Source organism: Sprattus sprattus, assembly GCF_963457725.1.
Source record: "Sprattus sprattus genome assembly, chromosome: 12".
Classification (NCBI taxonomy): domain Eukaryota; kingdom Metazoa; phylum Chordata; class Actinopteri; order Clupeiformes; family Clupeidae; genus Sprattus; species Sprattus sprattus.
In genome coordinates, this window is record NC_137910.1 from 24130918 (window position 1) to 24156039 (window position 25122).

Below are 25122 nucleotides of genomic sequence, written 5' to 3' on the forward strand. Positions count from 1 at the left end.
TAACTGAAACAGAAATGTGTTATTTTTAAAGTCTTAAACTGATAAAGTATATTCCCTTTCAAGCAGACTAAGTGCTCTAGATATGAGATACTGGAATTATTGAGGATCGCTAGATACAGTCTTTCTTCAATGCCTGCTGGAAAGTGCAAATATAAGATTTTGTGTTTTCTAAAAATGCTAAACTGTGGAAGAAGTTCCATCGAAAACCCATCACTGTGTATATTTCATTTTAGTGTAATCACATACGATTCACTCAAGAGTGGTAAAGAAAACTTTAAGAACAGGCTGAGACCTAGCTTTATTTGGAATCGAACAATTCATATAAAACACTTGTATCTCTCCGTGATACCTGTACAAACTTCAATGTCATCCTTACATAATACCTATGTATAATAAATAGAAATACTGTGCATTGTTTGGGTTTTGGCATGCTGGCATTGGCCCCGCTTTGAGCTCTTAAAACGGGGAAATCCTTTGAATCCCACTCCCAAATCCAAGCATAAATGAATAACATCTTCCACCCCCCTCGAAAGAGCAGAACATCAAACCTTATCTAATCCATAACAATTGACACAGATTTACTGTACAACAAACTGAAGGCCAAAGTGACATGGTCCTCCCTCCCTTCCCTGTTTATTTGAAAACAAAATGAAAGTCATGTCCTTTGCGACCATTTCTTCACAAACTGATAACACCACAAGCGTTTTCAGCAGGTTTATCTTTTGTTCAGTATAGTACAGTATGGTACATTGAGAGCTGAGATGGCATTAGGGTCTGAGGACGATTCTGCTGGCTGCTTCCGCCTCTTCTGGGGAATGTTCAAGGGTTCTAAGGTAAGCAGTAGGGTTAATAGTGAGGGGTGGAGGTGTTGAAAATGGTCCGGTCGAACATCCTGTGTGCTTCAGACTGCATTATGGATAAGAAAGAATTCTGACAATATTGGCAGTGGGGTTTGGAAACATCTTGTGAAAAAAAAATACAATTCCTTACTTCAAAACTGAAAAAAAAAAAAAAGTCAAGTGTGAAAAAAAAAAAAAATACATAAAACACAATAATGACCACATTTCAAATCAGAAATTTGAACAAGCTGACTCTGATGATGTCTCGACAAATGAAATGGAGCTCTCCGGGTGGTGTTTCCAGGCCCTGGCTAGCACAGAACATTCTCACACTGGTGTACAGACACTAACAGGCTATGCAGTCTCATTCTCATTTGGTGGCTTTCAGACACACGCCGTGAGAATGTTGTGTGCTTCCTCGGAGAGTTCTCCATTAGTCTCTCCTTCTCGGCTTCAGCCCCTGCCGCCGCTCCCTGGTGGCTTAGTTATCGTTTGGCCCTTTCACATTGGTGTCCAGGACGGCCGACCCGGCTGGGAGGTTGCAGGCAGAAGGGTCACAGTAGCCATTAGGGCCAGCGGGACCAGGAGGCCCAGGGACACCCGTCTGGCCGTGGAGACCAGGTGGGCCTCTGGCACCGTCACGGCCATCCCTGCCATAGCCAGGCTTCCCTGGCTCACCTGAAATTGGGAATAAGGCACAGGTGAGATGTGCACTCTCCCTCTCTCTCTCTCTCTCTCTCTCTCTCTCTCTCTCTCACACACACAGGCTGAGAACAGCACACAGATTACAAACCAAGAGGTCTTAAAACAAATGTATTTCACACAAATCAATATTGACCTCTAATATAATTTGGATGACAGACATCCCCTTATAACAATTAACAGGCTTTAAAATGTAAAAATAATCATATAATTTCACTGCAGCAGAGAGGATGGGGGGGATGGGGGGCACCTCAGCTAAAAGCATATAAATAGCTTCTTCTGGCGGCAGCCGTCAATGCCATCCCCAGATTTAACCTGCCCTCCGCCCACACTGGTTCCCCAGCTGGACATTAACTGGAAATGAAGGCTACCTGGCGTGGCGTAGCATGGTCTGGCGTGGCGGGGAAGGTCGGATAAATGAGTCGTGGCAGATTCGCCACTCACCCCCGGCCGCTCCATTGGATCCGCCCATAATGTGTGCCCGTCCCTTCACATTTGAGACATACTTGGGGAATATACACCGCTCGCTACTTACTCCCCCCCCCCCCCCCCCCCACACACACACACACACACACCTTCCACCCCTGACTGGCAGTAATAACCCTGAATTACATGCAGTGCTGCACATTCTCTGTTCCACTTATGGTTCTCATTTCCTTTATCTATACGCCGCGGCACCATCCTCCCCAAACGATTAAAGCTCTCCTCCTGAGGCCATTGCCATTGTATTGCTTCACTCACCGGCTCTATGAAGCCAAGCTGAATGTATGGAGCTGAAACAGAGACTTTAAGTTTGCTATTGAAAAACTCTAAATCGGTAGCCTGACGATGTCATACTCATAATTCTAGTCAGAAAATGAGTCTGATACTGAACTATTGGGCTGTGATTATGGGCCGTGTTTCAACGAACCAGGGGGAAAAAATGCATCTTCGCTCAATTGGATACCTAGAACCAATCAGAGCAATGTAGTATGACCATCTGATACATTAAAACTTTAACCTGATCCCGTAGGAAGGACGGCAAAAACATCTTTTCGATCGACAAATGCCTTGATCGCGTTTCTCTGTTCCTCTTTCAAAATGAATGCGCTGTCAATATCTGTTGAGATATGTCTGCTCACGTTACAAATTAGCAGAAAGGCTAGCTAGCTACTATGTGTTTCAATGTATTTTTTGTCTAAGCGTTAGCAATAACCTATCAATAATGGTCCAGAGCGCTTCAGTTAAGACCTACAATCCTCAGCAACATTCGTGTTGCACACAACTAACCGAGTCAATGAAAAAGTCGTGTAGATAGCTTAAATCACATAAAATATGTCCCACTAAGGTCCCGAGACGCCGCCATCTTGGTTCGAGTTATGATCTATCTATCAAATCAACTCAAGCGTTGGTTGGTCATCTGTCCATCATCGTATAAAGCCCGCCCTGACAATTTGATTGGTACGGCTTTATCCGACCGATGAAACTCTCTCCCAACTAGCTCAAAGCCAGACCAAATCTCCCTGACCAAACATTTTGTGGGCGGGGTTTGGGCTGGTATCCAGGCTACTGAATCAGCACTTTAAAATAATACAAGTAAAACATACCTGTATTGAAATAAGCTTTGGGCAAAAAAAAGGATGTTTTTTTTGTGTGAACCGTCTTCGTTTCTTCATGTCGACCTTTTTTAGTGCAGTTTTTTAAATACTGCAAGTCTTTTTTCAATGTCAGTACTTTTTAATGTCAACCTACTGTCTCTGTTTTGGCGTGGAAGGGTAGGACAAGAAATACATGACTTGCACAGACCCAGTGGGCAACACGTCAGTAAGACACTGAACCCCCCCAATCCCCCCCGTAAAGCCTTTTCTTTTCCACTGTCAGCCCGAGACATGTACGTGTACCTCAGGAAAATGTCAGTGAAGTCTCCACAGAAGTATATCAAAAGGTTAACTGACACAACAAATGAACTCCGTACAAATGTCAACTTCACTATGTGATGGTCAAAGCTACATGACTGTGACAGACGGAGCATGTCTGTTCATTTGATAGAGTGTGTACATATGGCGTCTCACCTGGTAGACCAGGAGGTCCTGGAATGCCTTTGGGTCCTCGTGCTGTGGGTCCTCGGTCACCCCTGTCGCCCATCTCACCTAAACCAGACAGAAATGATTAGAGCCCAGCTGTCTCTCCAGAGGCCTTCCTTGCGTTAAAGGCAAGTTGCATGAAGGGAGAGTAAAAACTGTAATTTTAGTTCTTTACGTCATAGAGATTGGATTATCAGATATCCAGTTTCCTTATTACGCCCCTGTTAACCCCATTTTCAACAGTTCAATCACACGAGATGTTGACAGCAGATCACATGTAGCGGAAGAGTCCAACCTTTGGCTCCTTTGCGTCCGAAAATTCCTGGAGGTCCTTTCAAGCCTGGGAGGCCTCTTGCTCCTGCCTGCCCAGGGAAGCCACTGTCTCCTGTGGGACCCTGAGGCCCTGGAGGTCCTGGACGACCAGGAAGGCCTGCTGCTCCTGACTCCGGCCTCCTAAGACTGGCTGCCAACTGTGCCAACTGCTCTAAAGGTTGGAAAAGGCAATGACAGGATAAGTAAGTGTTGTGTAAACAACATAATGACAATGTACTGATATAAACACAACACAGAGTTATTGTAGTGCACTCCTGTAAGTAAAGTGTAATTTACTCATGTTTGAATGTCCTAAAAGATTGATATAGATATCGGTTATTGATCGAAAATTAGTCAACATTTAAATTAGACCCCTTATAGGTGTGCTTCCCCATTCGCTCAAGTGTCGTTTACATGGAGCCTAGTTTGTCAAACTGATACGGATAGCTAATACAGATAGCCCTATCATCCATACGAACACTCTCTATCCGCACCTCGTTTCTGCAACGATCGCAGTCCGGGGTAGAAAGTGAGTAGATTTGAATCGGTACGGGGGCTGGTGTTCGTCTGCACGGTTTCACGCAACCTCATGACGTCACTGCCCCACGTGATCTTTTCCGCCATCTCCAACCAGTATATATAAATAACTTGTTCTCCCTCAAAATCTCACTCATGGTGGGCCTCGAATTCACTAACATTAACCCAGTCTTCTGATTTTTGATTAGCCCCCTATCTTGATCTAATTCTTCTTATTCAGACGTAACATAACTTTCATGACCACAAATATAAATTGGCCAGCGATTTAATTTGCTTTTTTATTCATAAATGTATGTAAAATGCTCGGAGCAATGCATCATGGGAGATGGGATGACAGACATGTCATGTTACTGTTCCAAACTCTTTATTATCAATAGAAAAAAGAATTCATTTTCGCATATCCTTTAGTCTGACCACTGATTTTATTAACCATCATAATGTAATGTTGTTAATTGGAGCTTGAATGTCTTGTGTAATTTGTTTATCCGTTTGCTGCTTCCTTTACCTTGTGCTTTTGAGTCTCTTCTTCTAGGTTTTTCACGTTTTTTCAGTTGTGTAAATAAAGCGCTAAAGCGCCACCCACAGGCGTGAGGTATGTACTACAGTCGGTTCACCACAATCTGCTGCCTCCGTGTTTACGCAAATCTGTCGTTGCCAGCCTCCGTATGTACGAAATTAAAAGATTCGATTGGTGTGAAAAGTAAATCCGATTCGGAGGCCTTAGACTTCGTGTGCATTGCACCTCAGTTGGCCTTCCATTGTAGTCTGGAACAATAGCTCTCAGATACCACAAGGGGGCCTTCTTTAGTTATTACCTTGCTCACTTCTCTCACCCCTACTTTTGTGCTGCTGCTGGATGTTTCTTGTGAGTAAACTAAGCTAACGTTATGGCGGATAAACATACACATAAATAAACAGAGAGTTTTGGGGAAAGGGCACCAGAAGCAACCCTTGGAGTCATCTGTCATATATGTCCTATGTTCCGAAACATGCTGGAGGACATGAAACCGGGGTTTTAAGGCACAGTATGTAGAATTTAGTGGCATCTAGCGGTGAGGCTGCAGATCGCAACCAACTGAATACTTCTCCCTTTCCAAGCATGTATAAGAAGCTAAGGGGGCTGGCGGGTGCTATAAAAACGTGCAAGGCCCTCTCTAGTGCCAGTGTATTGGTTTGTCTGTTTTGGTCCACTGTAGAAACATGGAGGCACAACATGACGGACAAGGACCCGCTCCATATGTAGATACAAAGAGTGCATACTAAGCAAACAAAAATCACAATGATGATAAGACACTAATGATACATGATTATAAATTCTATATTCAATTTCTGCTAACAGATCACCCAAAATGCAAAATACTGCACCTTTAAAGTCGGCTACCCTATCGCTCACACTTTACGAAAGCTGTGTTGATACATATTTATGAAGATACCAGCATATTATATCCGATATATGCCTTGTAAGACCATGTGATGCAGCCTGCAACAGTCTTGACAAGTCGGAATGAGTAACATGATCATGTTTAGTTAAGATTAGATCGATTTTATGTTGGCCCTTAATAACGTTTTCATATCGTTTTCATTAAGTTTAACACAAGCATTGGCTATTGTTCTATCTAGGCTACACAAACTATCTCCTGTGGGAATCTTATTTTCCCTCAATGTGCCTACTTTTTTAATTTGCTGAAATCATAAGCTTATTACTTGACCTGACCTGACAGTTCCTTCACAAATAGGCAGGTTGATACATCTTGAGTGAGCCTAAAGGGTCTGTTGTAGCGAAGATGACTATTTATTTTTATCTGAGAAAATGCCAATATATATCAAAAATCATCGGGAAAGGATTCTGATTACTGATGCATGAAAAAGGCATCAATCCCAAGCCTATACTCCTGTTAACACACGCACAAGAAGTTCCAATGTAGTATTTGAAAACCGGTTTGTAACAGGCAGAGGTCCCTCATCAGCTGAACAAGTAACTGCATACTACACAATTCAAAGTGACTACATAGCTGTACCTAGTTATTTTCTGACACTCAACAATAAAGATCATCTGGGGGAAAACATCTTTTGAGTTCAGAGAACCATTGATAAAAAATTTGAGCTGATACTAAAGGAATCATGTCTACTTACAAAAACATTTTAGTTTTTTTTCTTTTAGAGAGGACATTCAGCATCAGATTCAACTCTATACATATGTATAATAATATAAATTATAATATCAAATAATATAAATATATATTATATTAACTTATAAATATGACTGGAGGTTTCAGTGGCACAGTTGGTCTATCATATTCATGTCTATAATCATTGAGATCATAACCAAATGTATTATGTTGGCAGAGATGAGTTATCTGAAAAAAGATAGGGTTATTATGATCCAATGGCGTACATAGAATAAGATGTTTAACTCCATTTGATAATCACAATCCCTCTCTGTGTTCAAAAATCACTTGAAAACCCACCTCCACAACTGCTCAACTTACCATACTTCAAAAGTCAAAACAAATACAAAATAATCTTATAATCTTTCCCCTGTACTCCCTGTGAACAGATGTCTTTTTCCCCATACATTATTTAGATGGCACTTGTGAAAGATTGAATCGAAACTAAATATTGTGGCACCTCTCCTCAGTGCCTTTTATAACTGTGTCTTCAATGGTAATCTACTTTTACTTCCACACCACCTTGAATATCAACCGTTTTTCAGACGTATAAATGTATACAAATTGTCTATGAAATGAATAAATGTTGAACCTGAAAATGTACTTGAAAATAAATGTAAACACTGCTTGTCCAGTGAAACAGCAGCAATAAGCCACGCTAAATGAGCTTTTCTTAGCTAGTGTTTGATCATTGGCTCCCCCCTTAAAGAAAGTCCTGACCGTCTACACAGTGTTTGTTCATCATTTCTAATTACACTAAAATAAAGCAATTCATGCTCTAATTAATCCAATAAGACCCCTGGTTGTTCCACAACACTATGCTGCACAGCCTGTCATTGAGGTTCACTTCTAAGTGTCTCAATGTAAATGAATGTCGTGAACGCTTGGATGAATTTGGTTTGACTCTTTTTTTTTTTTTTTTTAGAGGCAGAGACTTTTTACTCCAAGCCAAAGAAGTTGCAACTCTGCTAAGGCCAAATTAATTTTTCAGGAGAGCGCCTATGAAAAAGTCATGAAAAAGTGGTGGGGAAGCACAGGGGAGAGAAGCAGGGCTGAGAACGCAACTCTATCAGGAAAATGTTTAAAAAGTGTTTTTGAAGATCGAACCGGACATCAGGTCGGCACTCTCATCTTCCAAATGAACAAGAGCAAGATACAAGTTCTTTATCTCGTCCTTCCCTTCTGATTGGCGACTGATTGTCTTAAATCAATAGAGACCTAACGATGTGGCTGTCAGTGTTCAAATGAGTGTGTGCTGTGAGGTACTGAGGGGAGAGACATCAAATGGGGGCAATCATTAAGGAAATTGCCACGCATTGTTTGTCATGGAGATCTGAGCCTTACCCTGCATGACTCTCATGCAGACTTGTCGGATTTGTTGATCGCTCGGCTCTTTGCCCTGCAAGCAGAAGGAACATTGCAACACATAATTAGCAAATGTTAATGAAATTCTCTTTCCGCAGCATCCAGTCAGACCTCGGCTAAGTTGATGAAACGCGTGCTTTTGCAACGCGTCAAGTTTTTACTGTCTGGAAAATCACATCTCTCGGGCTGCAATTCTCAGTGGCTGATTCTTACAGTGCATACATGTATTCATGCCTGGGTTTAGTAATGTGCGCTGTGTTTATGAAACTGTAGAGTTTACAAATAGATTTGGAAATGAATAACATTAAGCAAAAGCCCAAACTCTGTAGCACTATAAACATTAGGGAAATGTGGTTTGCTTTGTTTACACATGGTTTACACCATACACCATACAGAGGTTTATCTTTCATGTCTGTTTACTTACATGGTAAACTAGCTAAGTGAGAAGTTTGCCTGCCGTCTATGTTGCTGAAACCAATGTGGCACTTACCGCTGGCCCCTGGGTGCCACGAGGTCCTGGTGCCCCCCTGTTGCCCTGCATGCCGCGTGGTCCTGGCGTTCCAGCAGGCCCCTGGATGCCAGGCTGGCCGCGGGAACCCTCCGCACCCCGGTTTCCTGGCTCTCCTGGGTTTCCTTCCTGCAATGACAGTCAATAGGAATCTCGTTTTGTCTGATTGCTTCTTGTGTCTTTCCACAAAACTAGTGCCTGCAGCCACACAGCACAACCTATGACAGGATTGGCAAGCAACGAGCCGAGATTGTGAGAACTCAATCAAGCCTCCCGTCAGCACGATTTAGGGTGAGGAGAAGTTCAGTCCAAACAGAAGCAGAGACAGAGAGGAGTAAAAAGACAGAAGCCATGCCAGTGTTACAGATCATAAGATGAAAGAAAGAAATTGATTAGAGGCAAATTCATTTATAAGTGTGAGGTTTGAGACTGAGATATTGTTGACATTACTTAATGATGCTCTCTAATGGTGTGTTGTTGTACAACAGTGTGGGAAGGTCTGGGAGACATGACCGGCTTGTATTACACAATTAAGACTAGTCAGAAATGAAATGAATCAATCCAGATTTGTGAAACTTACCGCTCCTTTAGGTCCTAGTTCCCCTTGATCTCCCTGTAATCGAAGCAAAATAGAACCAGTTTAGAGGCAGATAGAGGTGAGAATATTCCAGTCAAATGTACATCTCCAGTGTATTTAATCCACAGAACTGAGACAAAGCTACTTACAAGTTCTCCTTTGTCTCCAGGGGTTCCCTCTGCACCTTGTTGTCCCTGGAAGAGAGATTTGGGAAAATGTCACTTAATTTAGCACACTAGAGGGGCAGCAGATTATCTGTTCAGACCACGGACTTTGGTCTTCTTGCATTTACTGTAGCTCCTAGTCCATCAGCACTGCAACAATGAAGCATTTTCTACTATTTTTGAGAAAAACAGTACAACTTCATACCTGCTCTCCCTTCGGGCCAATGTCACCACCATCACCCTGTAAGAACGGCAAGTTAACTAAGGTTAATGAAACAAACATTCACATGACTCTTGTGCAAGTGGGAGAAAACCCAAAGCTGGTGGTTATTTAAAAAAACAACAATTTTCAAAATTATATTTTGATACTAGGGGGAACTAGAGCACTATACTGGGAGGTATAAGGTGTAGCTAACTATGAACACATACTTAGCTACCACATTTCCTCAATTATCTTAATAAACTTTTTATTAAGCTGTAGATGAAAAGCCTGGCAGGCACAAAGCTAGAGTAGGGGAAGAATCAAGGCTTTGTCTTACTCTGTCGCCCTTCACTCCAGGGAGGCCAGAGGGTCCAGGAAGGCCAGGCAAGCCGAGATCACCTTTGGGCCCCTAAAGTTCAGTGGAGGGAAATGGATATCTCCAATAAGCAACAGAGCAACAGCAGGAAATTCTAGTAAGCTGTCCATGGACTTTCTCTAAAGGACTCCACCGTATGCACCTTTACAAAAAAAATCTAATTCAAGCCATTGTTTTTCTCTTTTTTTCCTTCTTTTTCTGTCCATCTTTTATTCATCTTTACCTTCTCAGCCTAGTGTGTGTGTGTGAGAGTGTATGTGAGTGTGTGACAGAGAGAGTGTGTGTGTGTGTGTGTGTCTCATCTCATCTCACTGTGTGTACCTTTGATCTCTGCTTGGCTGTGTGTGGAATGCCAGAGAAACAGAGGGTTCTTTGAGAGAAGCTGCCTCACAGAAAAAAACTCTCCCCTTACTGTGAAAATAGCCCTTCCATGGGATCCCATTCAGCCCTATTCTCAAGGGAATTTCTGTTTGACCAGCCCGGGCTCCTACCTCCATCAGAGTATTCCTGTGGCTGCTCTCCCCTCCCCTCCATCTGTCTGGGCTTACTCTCTATCTTTCATTCTTCTTTATCCTACCCCAGTTTTGTTTTAGTCTCTGTCAATCTTCTCACCTCAGTCATTTTTACTTGATGGCTCCTATCTTTTGAAAGATGTGGCTTTCATGTACTAGAATGAATTGTCATCCTCTGATAACAGTCAGCCATCATTTTGGGCACACACTGTCTCTCTGTTTGAGCCTACTGATGATAAAGGGACAGGAGCCTTTCCAAATCAACTGGTTTCACTGTTGAAACTCATTATTTTATTGTTGCTTTCAGAGTCAAGAAAATGCTGCAGGTAAAGTATTCATACCCGCATATACACAGTGGCATATATACTAAACTGCAATAATTAGCCATTTTTCTGGATTGCATGCATTATCAGGCAGGCACAACATGGAGGTGTAAACACCATGTAGACTGACAATCATGAAAGAGGGGAGAAAAAAGCAACAGAACATTCATTATTCCTGATGTGTTGATGTGTGATTTAGTTTTTTATACCTTCATTTTCAAGGTGTTCATGTAATTTGTCAGCATCTGTCTAACACACACACACACACTCACACACACACACACACACACACACACACACACACACACACACACACACACACACAGAGATACACGTTTGTTGTCACTTACTCTAGCACCTGGTTTTCCAGCTGGCCCATCAGGTCCCTGCTCTCCACCATCACCCTGCGTGACACACACACACACACACACACACACACAGACACACACACACACACACACACACACACACACACACACACACACACACACACACACACACACAGATGCACAGTGAGGGAGAGAGACGACCAGAATAGGAATAGCAACGTTTCTATCACGACAGCTGTTTCCTCAAACAGGTGCCAGAGGGGCGTGGAAATGTAATTAAATGATAACATTTTGAGCAGGAAATGAAAGTAAAACATACTGGCATTCCAATAGGTCCAAGCGGGCCGATCTCTCCTTGTTCTCCTCGCTCGCCCTGGAATGAGAAAAAGAGACAAAGGCAGCATAATGACGCTTGAACACCTAAAGTGTGCCGTTATTGCTGACAGATGAACAGAGGGAGCTTATCAACTTACAGATTTGCCTGCAGAGCCCATTGTTCCAAGGAGGCCAGGATCCCCAGCACCGCCCTACAATAAAAGCAATCGTCATTTTCAGTTTTCAGTTTTTAGAATGATTTGGATGGTGAACAGGCTACCTGAAGAAAACCGATATTTGTGTCTGTGTTAATGTTAAGCAAATAAGGGTATACGGAAATACAATTAATGCTAATAGAGAGGTCATGAACTTAATATCAACCTTCCTTAACATGGCAAGCAATGAAGAATAACTTTAAAACTAAGTTCTACAGCCCATCAACAGTTTTTTGACACAGCAGAAGTAAAGTATAACATGATGCCCACCCCCGTACCAACCAATGCAGGATGCAAACCATTAGACGTTGGTTTGAGTCATTAAACATCTTACAGTACAACACTCACCTTCTCTCCACCCATGCCCTTGGGTCCTGGTACACCTGGTAAACCCTACAGAGGAGGAAACAACAAACAGCTCGAGCTCAACAGTTTCCTGCCCACTTGCACACAGCATTGTTTAGCAGCATCACACCCACCACTTCTCTGAGATCAAAGCAGGCCTCTTTGAGGACGCCTAAAAATCAGCCTTTGAAGGCAGCCATCGCACCTGGGTGCAGGCGAAAAGTTCACAGCTTCACTTTCCACACAAACAGAAGACTCTCAGAGACACTTCCGTGCACACTACTCAGAGGGTGACTGTATATTTCATACCCTCCAGCAAACCCCACTCAGAAACCACCACCGCTTACCACTTGTGAGCTTAAATGCCTTATGTTTTTTTCAGAAGTTGCTGTTAATTGCTGCACACTGCAATGATGAGTGTTTACTGAATAAATTAGAGTCATTTAAGGACAGACTGTTTTGTGACAAAAAAAAAAAAAAGGTTTCATGAGCTCTTCTTTAAGGCTAGAGGTTTGGCTTGTGTTTTCATGAACTATTATGGCATATGAAAAAACAGTCTGCCAAATGAACTGACCAACTACTCTCATTTCTGATTGCATTTCAGTATCCCAATGGTTTATAGTGATAATGGAAAGTTATATTCATATGCATAAATTATGCTGTTTTGGAAGACAGTGATGGGTACAATCTTACAACCATAGTTTTAGTTAAGAGTGACGTAACACTAGTCTGGGAAGTCCGGTCCCTCTTCTTCGGGACAATTTGATTTTGCCTTCAGACTCGGTTTGGCGAAGCAGCTAAACAAACTTAGTTCAGCATTGTAAGGATCCTTGGAGCCAATCACAAACTGGCTATTGGCTACCTGGCGCGCCATTGGCGGATTTAAACTATCCACGACTACGTAACAAAAGCGACGGCAAAGAGAGAAGCACAGCTAAACTTCGAAACTGCTCTAGCGGCTGTCTTGGATGATTTAAAAGGCAAGTTTTCTTTTAAAATAGAACAGAAACTTGCCCTGGAACAATTCATACAGAAAAAAGATGTGTTTGCTTTATTACCGATCGTTGTATCGTTGTATAGTATCGTTGGTCTGATTGGTTAAAGTAGTATCCAATTACGTGACTGAAGTGGACCTCCATTGAGTAGTTTGCCAGACTAACTGAGCAAATGAAATGCAGTGAAGGGGCGGGGAATTCCCAGACAAACGTAACACACATTTGAGCATTAGAATCAAACATTCAACACGTGTCTTATGTATACCATCCATGTTTCTAGAACACCTGTCATACTTACAGGAAGTCCCTGAAGTCCAACCTCACCAGGAGTGCCAGATTTTCCTGTGCTGCCCTGTAGAATGAGACAGATGGAGGAGAAGAAATGTCAAAGCACTCCATCCCACAGCATCAAGTTTAGAGTAGCATCTGCATTAACGCGTGCATACATTAGATTCCTACCTTTGAACCTGGCATACCAGGTATACCCTCACGGCCATCCACACCAGGTAGACCCTAGAACAAAAAAACACCGTCATTGTTGGAGAACATAGACCAAGCAAAAACAATAAACAATTTTGAAAAAATAACAGTGAATAATTCTAGACTTACACCATCACCCTTTGGTCCTGGAAGACCAGTGATGCCCCTTGAACCTTGACCTCCCTGGAGTGCAATGAAAATAGTATTGGCAAAATGATTGGTAAACAAACCATCAAAGGCCACTGCACATTAATAACAATCAAGTATGGTATGGTCATTTGATGGCACTTGTTGATGTCTTACTTCATCTCCCTTGGGGCCTCTCTCTCCAACCACTCCCCTCTGGCCTTGGTCACCCTATAATGAGAGCAAAAGAGTAAGTAGATGCACGTCATCGTAAATCTAACTTACGCTTCAGTTCACATACATGTAAAATGTGTCTGCATTGTACACGTGGTGTGATATCATGTAATAAAGATGTTTTCTAAATGCTCTTGCTTGTCTGTTAAAGCCCTGAAACTCATGGCAACTGTGTGACAATGGCTCAAGCCAATGGCCAAAAGAGCACATGGCCTCAACAATATGTTTTGATGTAAATGTTGTACTGCTACAGTATGTTTCACCAGGGCAAAGCACTGATAAAGCAAAGCCCTGTCACTATCATTCTGAAAAACAATGTCAGTGTTTTGGCTGAGACACAGGGGGCTCATTTTGAACGCAAGGATTCAAATGTGATATAGCCCGAGGCCTTCGACTCAGTCCCCATCCGGGGAAACTGCCCTGGAGTGCTTCAAAGGATCATTTTGTCACTTCTTCTGTCTTCTGCCAGGAAGCAGAGTGTAGAGGCTGGTGCAGAGCTTTGGACCCCGTGCTCAGCAGGATTAGTTACGGAGCTGTGGAGGTCATTTGGTGCGCAGCACTTACTGTGGCCCCCATGACACCCTGGGTACCCGGATCTCCGTCATGGCCTCGAGCTCCCTGCACGGAGGGGGGAAAAACAAAACAAATGTAAACCATGATAATGGTGTCCCTGTGCACTGGCACTAACACAAAATAAAACAAATGACACTGCGCCCCGAAGAGCATCCGCGACGAGACGCTGTCCATCATCATTATGGATTAAAAAATCTTGGGGTTCCTCGGCGCCTTTGGGGCTGGCGTGGCGCTCCTTACCAGTTCACCTTTGGGGCCCATCATCCCTGTAGATCCCCGGATTCCCTGAGGGCCCTGCAGAGGCACAGGAGCAACAACAGCTGTTAAAGGCCACCATTGCTGCTACTTGTCACTACCCTTTCAGTCTGAGGAGAGCCTTCAGGAGAAGACGGTATGTATCTAGTAGTATGCTCCAATCTGGCAACAAGTGTGTCATTAGAATCCCTGCATGCACTATATGTATGCCAGTGTAGTTGATATATTGGTGGTATTTCAAATGCTAAGTAGTCAAATATATGGGCACATGGGTTCCATTTACCACTATAAACTTTGACTGCATCATCTGTAACATATTCTTTGTATTAGAGATCTGGCACTTCATGATTCAAAGTGATTTCCAATTCTGATACAGACTGTAATCTGTCCAAAATCAAACAAAGTTGAAACAGCCTGATGCCTCACCGTGGGGCCTTGGGCTCCGACATCTCCGGACGCTCCCTGATCTCCCTCTTCTCCCTGTGGGAATGACAAATCACACATTAGCCTCTTATTATCAGTGGGTGCCATCTTAACCGGTGACGTGAGAACATGAGAATTTCCCCTTTATCTCTTTGGTGATGAGTAATGCATTTAGCGTCCACAAGCGCATGACCAAGATAGGGACTGCTTATCATGCCAATAAACAGACACCGATTGCCATCGCTTATTAAGTCATTCATATGGAGTAGGGGATACCATCGTCTCCTCACTGAAGTTCAGCTTGGCACTGAAAGCAAATTATCTCATCTACACTATCGGTCTATATAATCAAAAGAACCCTGTGCAGATATGAACTGCCCATTGCACACTGTGAGAGAGTACGTTTGTCAAATTAGCATTTTCATTGCTTAGGAGCCAGAGGACCACTGACAGTCTATGTGTTCTTATTTTATCCACTGAATTGGCTATGATTGCAAATGGTGCAAATGTTTTATCTGATCTTTTCTATGAGGGGAAATGGAATGGAAAATGGATTAATTAATTCAATTGGTACATATCACCACTGACATGATGCAGCCATATATGAAGCATCACACTACAGTCTATTTGCAGATTACCCATGCCGTTTCTATGTTTTACATTAAGATGAATGATGACTTAAGCAGATGTGCTACTTGAAAGCTCAGGAGAGTTCAGGATCTTGGCAGGGTGTGGCATTGGGGCCACAGAGTCAGTCCTAATGCTGTTGAGTCCCATACTCATATCTAATGCTGCACTTACCTTGTGTCCTTGTTTCCCAGGCTCTCCAGCCTCTCCCTTCCCACCTTTGTGGCCCTGTAGACATAAGAGAGCATGATAAACCACACTGTAGACAAACACCAGAGACCACTCTGGGCAGCAGAAATACACAAGTAAAGAAGTAAGACCTGAAACACTGGTACGTACGGCCTCTACTTCAAAGTACTGGAGAACATTAACGTGATAAATAGCAAATCCCAACTGGATATGTGTCACATGTGCACCATCACGCTCTGAACTCACCTTCATGCCTGGAAGACCCGGGTGGCCAGATGAACCAGATGGGCAGGCATTGGTACACTGAACGACAGAAAACAGTACAGGCCATGAAGTCAAAACAGAGAGTGGGGATGTGTGTTTTACCAACCTCAACATAAAAAAGAAAGCAAACAATCTTTCCAATTCTGTCATTTTGTAATTCTGCCAACAATTTGGTTAGATGAACTGTAGCAGAATACAACTAGGAAGTCTGATCCACACACAACAGATACGGAATAGTGGACTACTGGAATACTCCACATTCCTGTTGTCATGTGTCACAGTTGCGAGGCCTAGCTGGCTGAACCAACGTCATTATGCATTACGGTTTAACAAATGAATAGTCTTCATCCTTGATTAAATTGTATTTAAAAATCAAACTATTCTCTGCCTGCATTTGGCCATGCACCAACCAAGTGGATGTCTACAAAAATGTCTAAAATGTATGTATCTATTTAACTTCTCTTTAAAAAAAGATTGTTAGTGAACGCCTAAATACTTTCACAATATGCCCCCCACTGGTTTAAATACTTTAATTAAAAACAACCCACTTAGATGACCATCCAAGATCAGAGTTCCATTCCAATATAATTAACAACATAGCTCTTCTGCACTGCCTTGTAAGCCTTGAGCAACAGCATAAACTTCAAACATGACATGTTCTTGCATCATATCTTCTTTAATGTGCATAGATATTTGTAATAATCACATAGTTCTTACCATTTCCATAGCGCCACCCTGTGCACCAGCAGCCCCCTACAAACAAAGACAATGTTTTCATCATGTATTGTGGTCATATGTGGACTACAAACAGCCCTTATTATGTGGTTAGTAAGTATTATGGACACCACCACTTGTACAAACAGGTAATACAGGTGTAAATTGTAAATACCACTAGCATGCACACAGTGTTGTCACTGTTTGTTGCACACCAGTTCTGACAGACCCAGAACACATAGACATCTGTGAAAGTTCAAGGTGGTGTCAAGGCACAGTGTAAACACTCACTCTGGCTCCGGTGGGTCCCCTGGGTCCTGAAGGCCCTCGCACACCCATGGCTCCCTACGGGATTACACAATATAATAAATCAATCATAAATGCAATCACCCATGGCTCCCTAGAGTATTACACATTATAATAGATTGATCATAAATACATTAACCCATGGCTTCCTAGAGTATTACACATTTGTATAGATCAATCATAAATACATTAACCCATGGCTTCCTAGAGTATTATACATTTGTATAGATCAATCATAAATACATTAACCTATGGCTTCCTAGAGTATTACACATTTGTATAGATCAATCATAAATACATTAACCCATGGCTTCCTAGAGTATTACACATTTGTAAAGATCAATCATAAATACATTAACCTATGGCTTCCAAGAGTATTACACATTTGTATAGATCAATCATAAATACATTAACCCATGGCCTCCTAGAGTATTACACATTTGTATAGATCAATCATAAATACATTAACCCATGGCTTCCTAGAGTATTACTCATTTAAATAGATCAATCATAAATACATTAACCCATGGCTTCCTAGAGTATTACACATTTGTATAGATCAATCATAAATACATTAACCCATGGCTTCCTAGAATATTACACATTTTAATAGATCAATCATAAATACATTCACCAAAATGTGCGACTGTAAATGGCTCTACAGAGAAAAATGGTAAAAAAAGGAATGTCTACTAAAATACTTTCCAGTATTTCGGCTCTTCATGCAGCTGACGTTGATATTTTGCTATCGTTTTCCGTCTTATTTGACTTGACTGTTTTTCCAGTAGGCAATAAATCCATTCAGAAACACTCCCTCAGACACAGGCTTGGGTTCTGTCAGATCTGCACCTTTGTGCTTCTTTGCCTACAGCTGCCAAAGCACATGGATGTCTTTGAGTAGGCCAAAGCTGTACATTCCATTGCTCCAGTTAATCAGTAGTCAGTGCAGTCCCAATAAAGTTGAAATCTACATCAACATTGAGTATTCGCTAATGTTTCAAGACCAGCTGACATTGCTAAAGGCTAAAAGGTGAAAGGAGGTCACAAGTATTGGAGGAGGCGTGTGCCGTTTTGCCCACCTGGACTGACACAACTAGCTACCATATAAAGGAAGAGGGTACCTCTCAGGACTGAGTTTTGCCTTGAGCTCGCAAACCAGTTGTCCATTTTGGGTAAGTCAGGTCAACTAGAAGGCCAAAATGTCACCAGCATACCTGTGTAGAGCTCCAGCAGTTCTACACTACACTGATTTCTGTTAAAGGCTAAGTGTATTAGCTGTCTGTTACATTTTACATGTGCAGTGTTTTTTTTTCTGATGCTGTTGGACAACTGGTACTTACGGGAGGTCCAACTTTGCCCAATTCACCAGGAAGGCCTCCTGGTCCTGGTGGTCCCTGTTGGCAAGCATGGCGAATGAGAGTGAGAAACACAAAGGCACCATCAAGTGTGTGTGCACACATTAACAACTCTCCTATTACGTCAGTTTTTGATCCAGTATACTCACAGAGGATCCATCTGGGCCAATACCCTGTGGATGACATAATTGTAACAATTTACAAAACAGCAATACAGTCACCATATACAAGACAAGGAAAGATTATTCATTTTCAATAAGAACATGACAGGCAAATGCATTTACATATGTGTGTTTGCACTTACAGCTGAGCCACGAGGACCATTTTTGCCAGGCTCTCCCTGAAACAGAGCAAAAAGCAGGTCAGCTTCCCGTTGACCCCAACTCTCACTCAGAAGAAGTCAGCCATGTTTTGAGGAACCTCGCTGCTGCCCCATTTAAAGCATTACCACTGGAATGCTGACATCTGTCAGAAGATCAAAGCCTCTCAGTATAAAGCCTTTCGAATGCCAGTGCAACCGAAACACTTTTTCTGAGTGCGTAAGCCTCTTGTGATTTTTCACTGTTTGTACAGAGCACATCTTAATAATAAACATGATTAAGCCTTTTGTGATACGTGATTCTACAAATTTTGTTACAGAGAATTTAATCAGGCGCTTGCTAGATCACACCTCTGTCACTGCTCTTACACCTACACCTGCACCGCAGTGCTCACTGGCCTGCTGGTTGTTAGCCTAATAAGGGCTGATGCTAAGAGCTCTGTTACCCATGGAGATTACGGGGGCACACAGACAGGATTAAGGCTTATTTGTCACGAGGAAATGCTGTGCACAGTGCATTTCCCCGGTGCAGAGCTGCAGCGGACAACAGGTTGGCCATTTGCCACTGAGGGTCTCTCAGGCAGAAAGAAGCTGAGTTCGTCTCATTAGTCGGTCACCTTCTGTCCAGCAGGGCCGTCTGGTCCGGCGTCTCCGACCGGGCCGGTCAATCCCTGAACGAAAACAGAGAGACGAGGGTGTTAACTAATTAATCATAACAAGGCGAGGATCAAGTGAGGTCAGACTGCTGCGGATGCTTGTTTTCATGCATTTTCAACAAATGTTAAATAGACAGAGCAATCAGCTTGGGAGTGTAATGTTATTAGATTCTCACTGATGCTCTCCTGCTTGTATGCAAGTGTCACCAGGCAAACTCCACAACCTTTTTCTCATGTATAAGCTTGTGCTTAGATACCTAATAAGAGATCAGTCAACAAATGCTAGTGACTTCTGGTGAATAATAATAATTGCAATAATATTAATAATAGGCACAATCATTATATTTATAATCAATAATCATCATCATCACCACCATCAGGCTTGTAAAACCTAAAACACCCAAAACGTTTAAGCTATAGGCCATGTCATGTGATCTGGCATGTTCTTTTGCTTGTCCGTGGGTGGAGTAAGGAGGAATGGGGCATGTGTGATTAACACGCAGGCTCCACCTCCCAGACTAAACCCATAAAACTGACAGTTCATGTCAAAATAGGTCAAATGTATTCTGTAGTAAGCCAGTGGTAGTAGAAGCTCCAAAGCAAGATTTAAAATGGTTTTATTCGTCAATTTCGTCAAAAGACTCTGACTTGCAATGGTCTTCATTAAAAGAGACAAATTATGAAGGGCTCTGATACAACAGGTTTGCATGTGGTCTTGGATCCTGCAGAGTAAACACCAGACTGCCTTGGACCACTGAGACTGCTGCTGACAGACAGGCTGCATTCCTCCCCAGTGTCTCAAACAAACCCCCATTCACAGCCATCATTCCACACCAGCCTGAGGATTCTCAACAGGAGGGACTCGTTGGCCAAAGGTCCAGCCAAGATACACACTCCTATTGTGGACCCAATGAGAAATGCTGCAGACGTCAAAACACCATCCTGCAGAGGCAGAAAGGGTCCTTGGAAAGGGGATGGTGTATTACTATTCAAAGGGATATGGGATACGGGTTTTTTGCTTTTTTTTTTTGCTTTTGTTGCACTAACCATAAGGCGAATGGCAGGCCCTGACCAAATATTTACTGAATAAAATAGATGGATTTATGCTTGCAAATGAGAAGATCCGAGCCTGCTTCCTTACGCTGGCCAGACTATCAAGCTCCCGCATGGGCTCTTCCTCTGCGAGGAGGAATCATGGTGATCTTGCTTTTCTAACCCAGGCTTCCATTTTCACAGGGATCAGCATTTAATTAAGTCCAGGCCACAGCCTTCCCCACTCAAACAAAAAGACTGTTGTCTACAAAGGGAAACTCTTCAAGGATTCTCTACCTTAAGGTCCACCTCCAAAAATTCACTGCATTTTTTTAACCTCCTAGTGGCACAACACAGTATACCTCAATGTATCACAGAGGGGGGCCATCAACTTTCATCTTGGGCCAAAAACGCACATGAGACATAATTTGGCATAATGAGCACCGACAGTTTACTGTCAGCCATTATGGATTATACAGTCTCAGTGGCACCATCTAGCAGCTGGAATACAGATGAATAACAGTCACCAGTATCACATGTTCAGACTACTCACATCAGCTCCAGGCAGCCCAGGTAGTCCTGAAGAGCCTGCTTTACCCCCATCTCCATTGGGACCCTACAAAAAGCATTGTTTGAATGACCCAGTTAATAAAGAACCAACATGTACAATGCAATTGAATAGAATATGAAAGCATATGGAAGTAGGAAGTGATGCTCACAGGTGGGCCATCTTCACCATCATCGCCTCTGTCCCCCTAAAATAAAAGGTACTGTTATATAAGTGTATAAATATTCTTACACAAAACATTATAACAGTAGCAACACTTTCCTCTTATGAAGCCAGTAATATCAGATGAGTTTTTAAAAAGGGGTGTGTCCTTTCCCTTCACACAGGACATGGCTTATGTAACTTAAGAAGGAAGGATGGAGAAATGCTATTCATTTTACAGAAGGGTTATAAGTGAACTTACTGCAATGCCATCAATTCCAGGGACTCCAGCAGGACCTGCTGGACCAGCGGGGCCCCCATTTCTCTATTAAAAGATAAAGAAATTGCATGTTTCACATTTCACATTGTTCCACAATAAAGCCCTCACCCAAGCAGGTGGACCACATAGCATTAGCATACATTCTTTAAGCAAGTTATGTCAATTGATAAGTTAATATAGTTACAGCAGGTAGTCTATTCGTTTGACATTCTATAAATTCTTGTCTGTTGCAATTATAACATACAGGTGCCTTGACAAAAATGTAAACTCAAATACTGCTGAACTGCCACAGGTGGATGTCATAAATAAAGATTACTCTACCACACCATCTACAACACACGTCCGGGGTAGATGGGTAGAACATGTGCAAACTGCAAAATGACATGCTGGAAAGGAACGTGTGCATGGCAAAGCTATCGAACTCCTTGGACATGCAAGAAAAAGTCAGAAAGACCAAAACGGCCGTGGCTCACCTCAAATTCCGCTTCGGTAATCTGTGAGGGAATGCAAACAAAGAAAGGACAAACTTACTTGAGCGGAGCAAATCAGAAATATCCCCAACAAAAGCACCCAAAGCGGCCCGCGACAATCTATGGCCCAGGCCATGGTCTCTCCGTCTGTCTAGAGAGGCGAAAAACTCCGCTTTCTGGAATTAGTTGGGTTGCCGGACCCCCTGACGAAGCGACCCAACTAAATCCGTTTCAACACACTGAACGAAAAGAGATACCATAACTCCGAAAGACTCATGTTTATTCATGACACAGGTTTTGAATGGGAAGCGATTGGAGGACTGAAAGAATGTAGGAGGGTGAAAACAAAGACGAGTCATGGGGCTGATTTAAAAGATGAGCGGGAATTCTTCCATAGTTGTGGAATTTACACCAGTTGGCTCGCTAAAGGCCTGAGTATTACAGCAGACTATTGTTACATTTTGTGTGAGCCGCTTTGGAAGCTACAATGCCATGAAGCCTGTTACTTCACGACAGAATAAAGCATGTCATCCATTGATGATATCACAAATCATAAATAGCATATTTGTAGAATTATGAGTTGAAATCTTACCGATGCTTCCACTGGAAGATTTTTACATGCCTCTCTTTGAGCGCGCGAAATATCGCAGTGTATTAGCATGGATTGTAACTCAAACTGGGGAAGGCAAACGCAAAAACATGGGTTTAATGAATGTATTTCTCAATAGAGCAATTAACCACATTGGAAGGTCTGGTGGACTGATTGCTGCTATCATTTAGAATATTTTATTCATAGCATCTTATAAAGGAATGTGTATCTGCAAATACATAGGGTATGGAATATAACTTGTTGAACAAATGATACAAATGATTGTTATTCAAATGTTGCTGACTTATGTGATACTCAACAATTGAATCATAAATAAAGTATCTTTACAGGAAAAAAAAACTATCTCTACAGGAAATATATAGCCCATAACAGTGTGAATGCAGGAGATAGACTGTAGGCCTCGTCTGTCAAGAGGGCAGTCATTCGACTAGAACTACCATGTTACAATTCCCACTTACCTGTAGAAACTGGTTCAGCCAAGCAAAAGGATTCCATTCAAAGAAAAAATATACTGCTCGTTTTGCTTCTCACCAAAAGCTCGCAGAACATCCCAATTGAGGGCTGTTCATGACTCAATCAGTTATGTTAGTAGTGGGATATCAGGCGAATGATCTGTAAATTGTTCACTGGAACGTCTATTAAAAATGAATTAAGCCTAGATTTCAACAAGTAGCCTAATGGCAATGAACCATGCTGTCCGTAATGGGTAACCTACTCCTATAATAGGCCAATATTAAATAGCAAAAGCTCAGCTCACCGGAACCGCGATGGCAGGTTGGCCCTTAAGTTTTCCAATATGCGTGAAGCCATCCAGATTAACCTTGTTTCTTGCTGGCACATTTTTGGTGTCGACAATGATGCAATCCACGGTCAAGGTCACTGAGTCCCTTTTAACCACCAGGAAGAGCTTGTGCCATTGTGAATTAAAAAGGAATGGCAGGTTAGAGAACACGACTGTTTCTCTTCTGTTACCGATGCTTGTGTAAACGAATTCCAGTGACATTAGCTCTCCGTTCAAATTAACTGCCAACTGTTCGTTTCCTTCTAAGTCTAACATTTGCCATATATTCCAGTTTTTGTGCAGGGTCGTACTGGTCATCCGAAAAACTGCTTGAAATGCAAATTCATCTGGTAGGCCCAGAGGATATGCGGATCTGAAATGTAGAAGGGAATAGAGAGAACTGGCATTAAGTATTCGGTGTGGTTGTAGGCTATGTTAACTGTTGTAGGCATATCTTAAGAATACAATCGAATACTAATTCATTTTAATAAAACAAAGATAACGGATGACATGTCTCTTTTGTGTTTCCATAAAATGCCCTTTGATGGTCTAACTTCAGGACCATGGACAGGGTCAAGTACCGTAACTGAACAGTAGGTGTCGACTCATCCTAAGGAAAATCAAAGTTCGGGATCTATGAAGTGGCCTTGCGCTTGCTTGACCTCCACCGATTGTTGTTGGCCTACCTGGTGTTGATCCGAAAGTTGAATTCAGGGCCAATTCTAAACGCACTTTGCAGAGGGGTAGATCCAACCACCTTTCTAACTGTCCCACGTCTTGCCAGTTCAGCGATGTGAAATTGTGACATCATATAAAATCCTATTAGGAACAGAACAAAACCAAAGCGTCAAATTGGCAAACTTGTTGTAAAGATAGGCGAACAATAAAGAGTTGGTGGTGTTTGCACTTAAAGGCTCACCCGGAAACTGAGCCTCTCCGACCTGTGTTTGGGGACACATTATCTGCTCAATGTTAACATTGCCAGTGGAGAAAGGCACCCCTGCACAAAAGAAAGGACACACTGAGGTGTGTGTGTGTGTGTGTGTTTATGTTTGAGTGTGTGTGTGCGTGCGTGTGTGTGTGTGAACTACATTGCAAGGTAGCTTTTGTCAACACCCGATTGCTGGGGAGCAAGAAGACCATGTTGACAGTGGGCACACTAAAATCAACCTCTGTTTGAAGAGCTGTGCTGGGCAACTTCTAAAATAAACAGCGATTCTTAAAGCTGCGAGAACAGTTTAAGTATGCTTGATGTTTAAAGAGGCCTGTAGAAACACAACTGGTTACTGAGACACAATCTTAATTTCGAAAAATATTTTGAATAGCTTTTTATTTTAATTTCAATTAGCCTACAACATGAGTTTTGTCTTAGGACAACAGCAAACATTGAGACAGGAAGCTAGTAATCATGATCACAATTTGAACGCATATAAATTATAAATGCACTTACGCTGTGCGTGCAGTCCCGTACATATACAGCGAGGAATCATATTGCACAAAAGATAGAGAACAACTCTGCTTTGAAAAGTATGGGGAGAATGAAGAATAAAATTGAAAACGACAGAGTTAATTGCATTTTCTCTGTGATGAATGTGAAGATATTCTGTCTGATTAACATTTGATAGGCCTAGGCTATATGAAGATATTTAATCTGACCTTTATTATCATTGTCATCTGAATGGCAATTGAAACTAATGAAAACTGTTAATAGGCTACCAAATTATAGACTACTTTGCAAAAAAGTTTACAGCAAAAGCGCGTATACCGTCATTGTGTAATGCCGAAATATCTGCTAGAAAACATGACCAATTCAGCGTTCATGTCAGGGATCTTAGTTACCTGCTTATCCCGCACATGCTGGCTTCTGGTGTC

At 42.2% G+C, this 25122-nt stretch overlaps 1 protein-coding gene across 1 annotated transcript; it reads right to left on the reverse strand.

Annotated features, from left to right (window-relative positions):
- Nucleotides 1-1320: 1320 nt before the first annotated feature.
- col9a1b (collagen, type IX, alpha 1b) lies at nucleotides 1321-24209 on the reverse strand (the record flags this gene model as incomplete). The annotated part of the gene is made up of 35 exons (XM_080849157.1): nucleotides 1321-1517; nucleotides 3593-3670; nucleotides 3900-4088; nucleotides 7966-8020; nucleotides 8477-8623; nucleotides 9075-9107; nucleotides 9221-9265; nucleotides 9441-9476; nucleotides 9775-9846; nucleotides 10999-11052; nucleotides 11297-11350; nucleotides 11451-11504; nucleotides 11856-11900; nucleotides 13146-13199; nucleotides 13307-13360; nucleotides 13457-13510; nucleotides 13631-13684; nucleotides 14252-14305; nucleotides 14501-14554; nucleotides 14942-14995; nucleotides 15740-15793; nucleotides 16001-16057; nucleotides 17024-17077; nucleotides 18379-18432; nucleotides 18543-18566; nucleotides 18698-18733; nucleotides 19330-19383; nucleotides 20954-21016; nucleotides 21120-21155; nucleotides 21372-21434; nucleotides 21863-21883; nucleotides 22452-22535; nucleotides 23227-23623; nucleotides 23937-24069; nucleotides 24170-24209. 35 exons carry the CDS (start codon nucleotides 24207-24209, stop codon nucleotides 1321-1323), a joined length of 2607 nt encoding a protein of 868 aa, XP_080705283.1.
- Nucleotides 24210-25122: the final 913 nt, after the last annotated feature.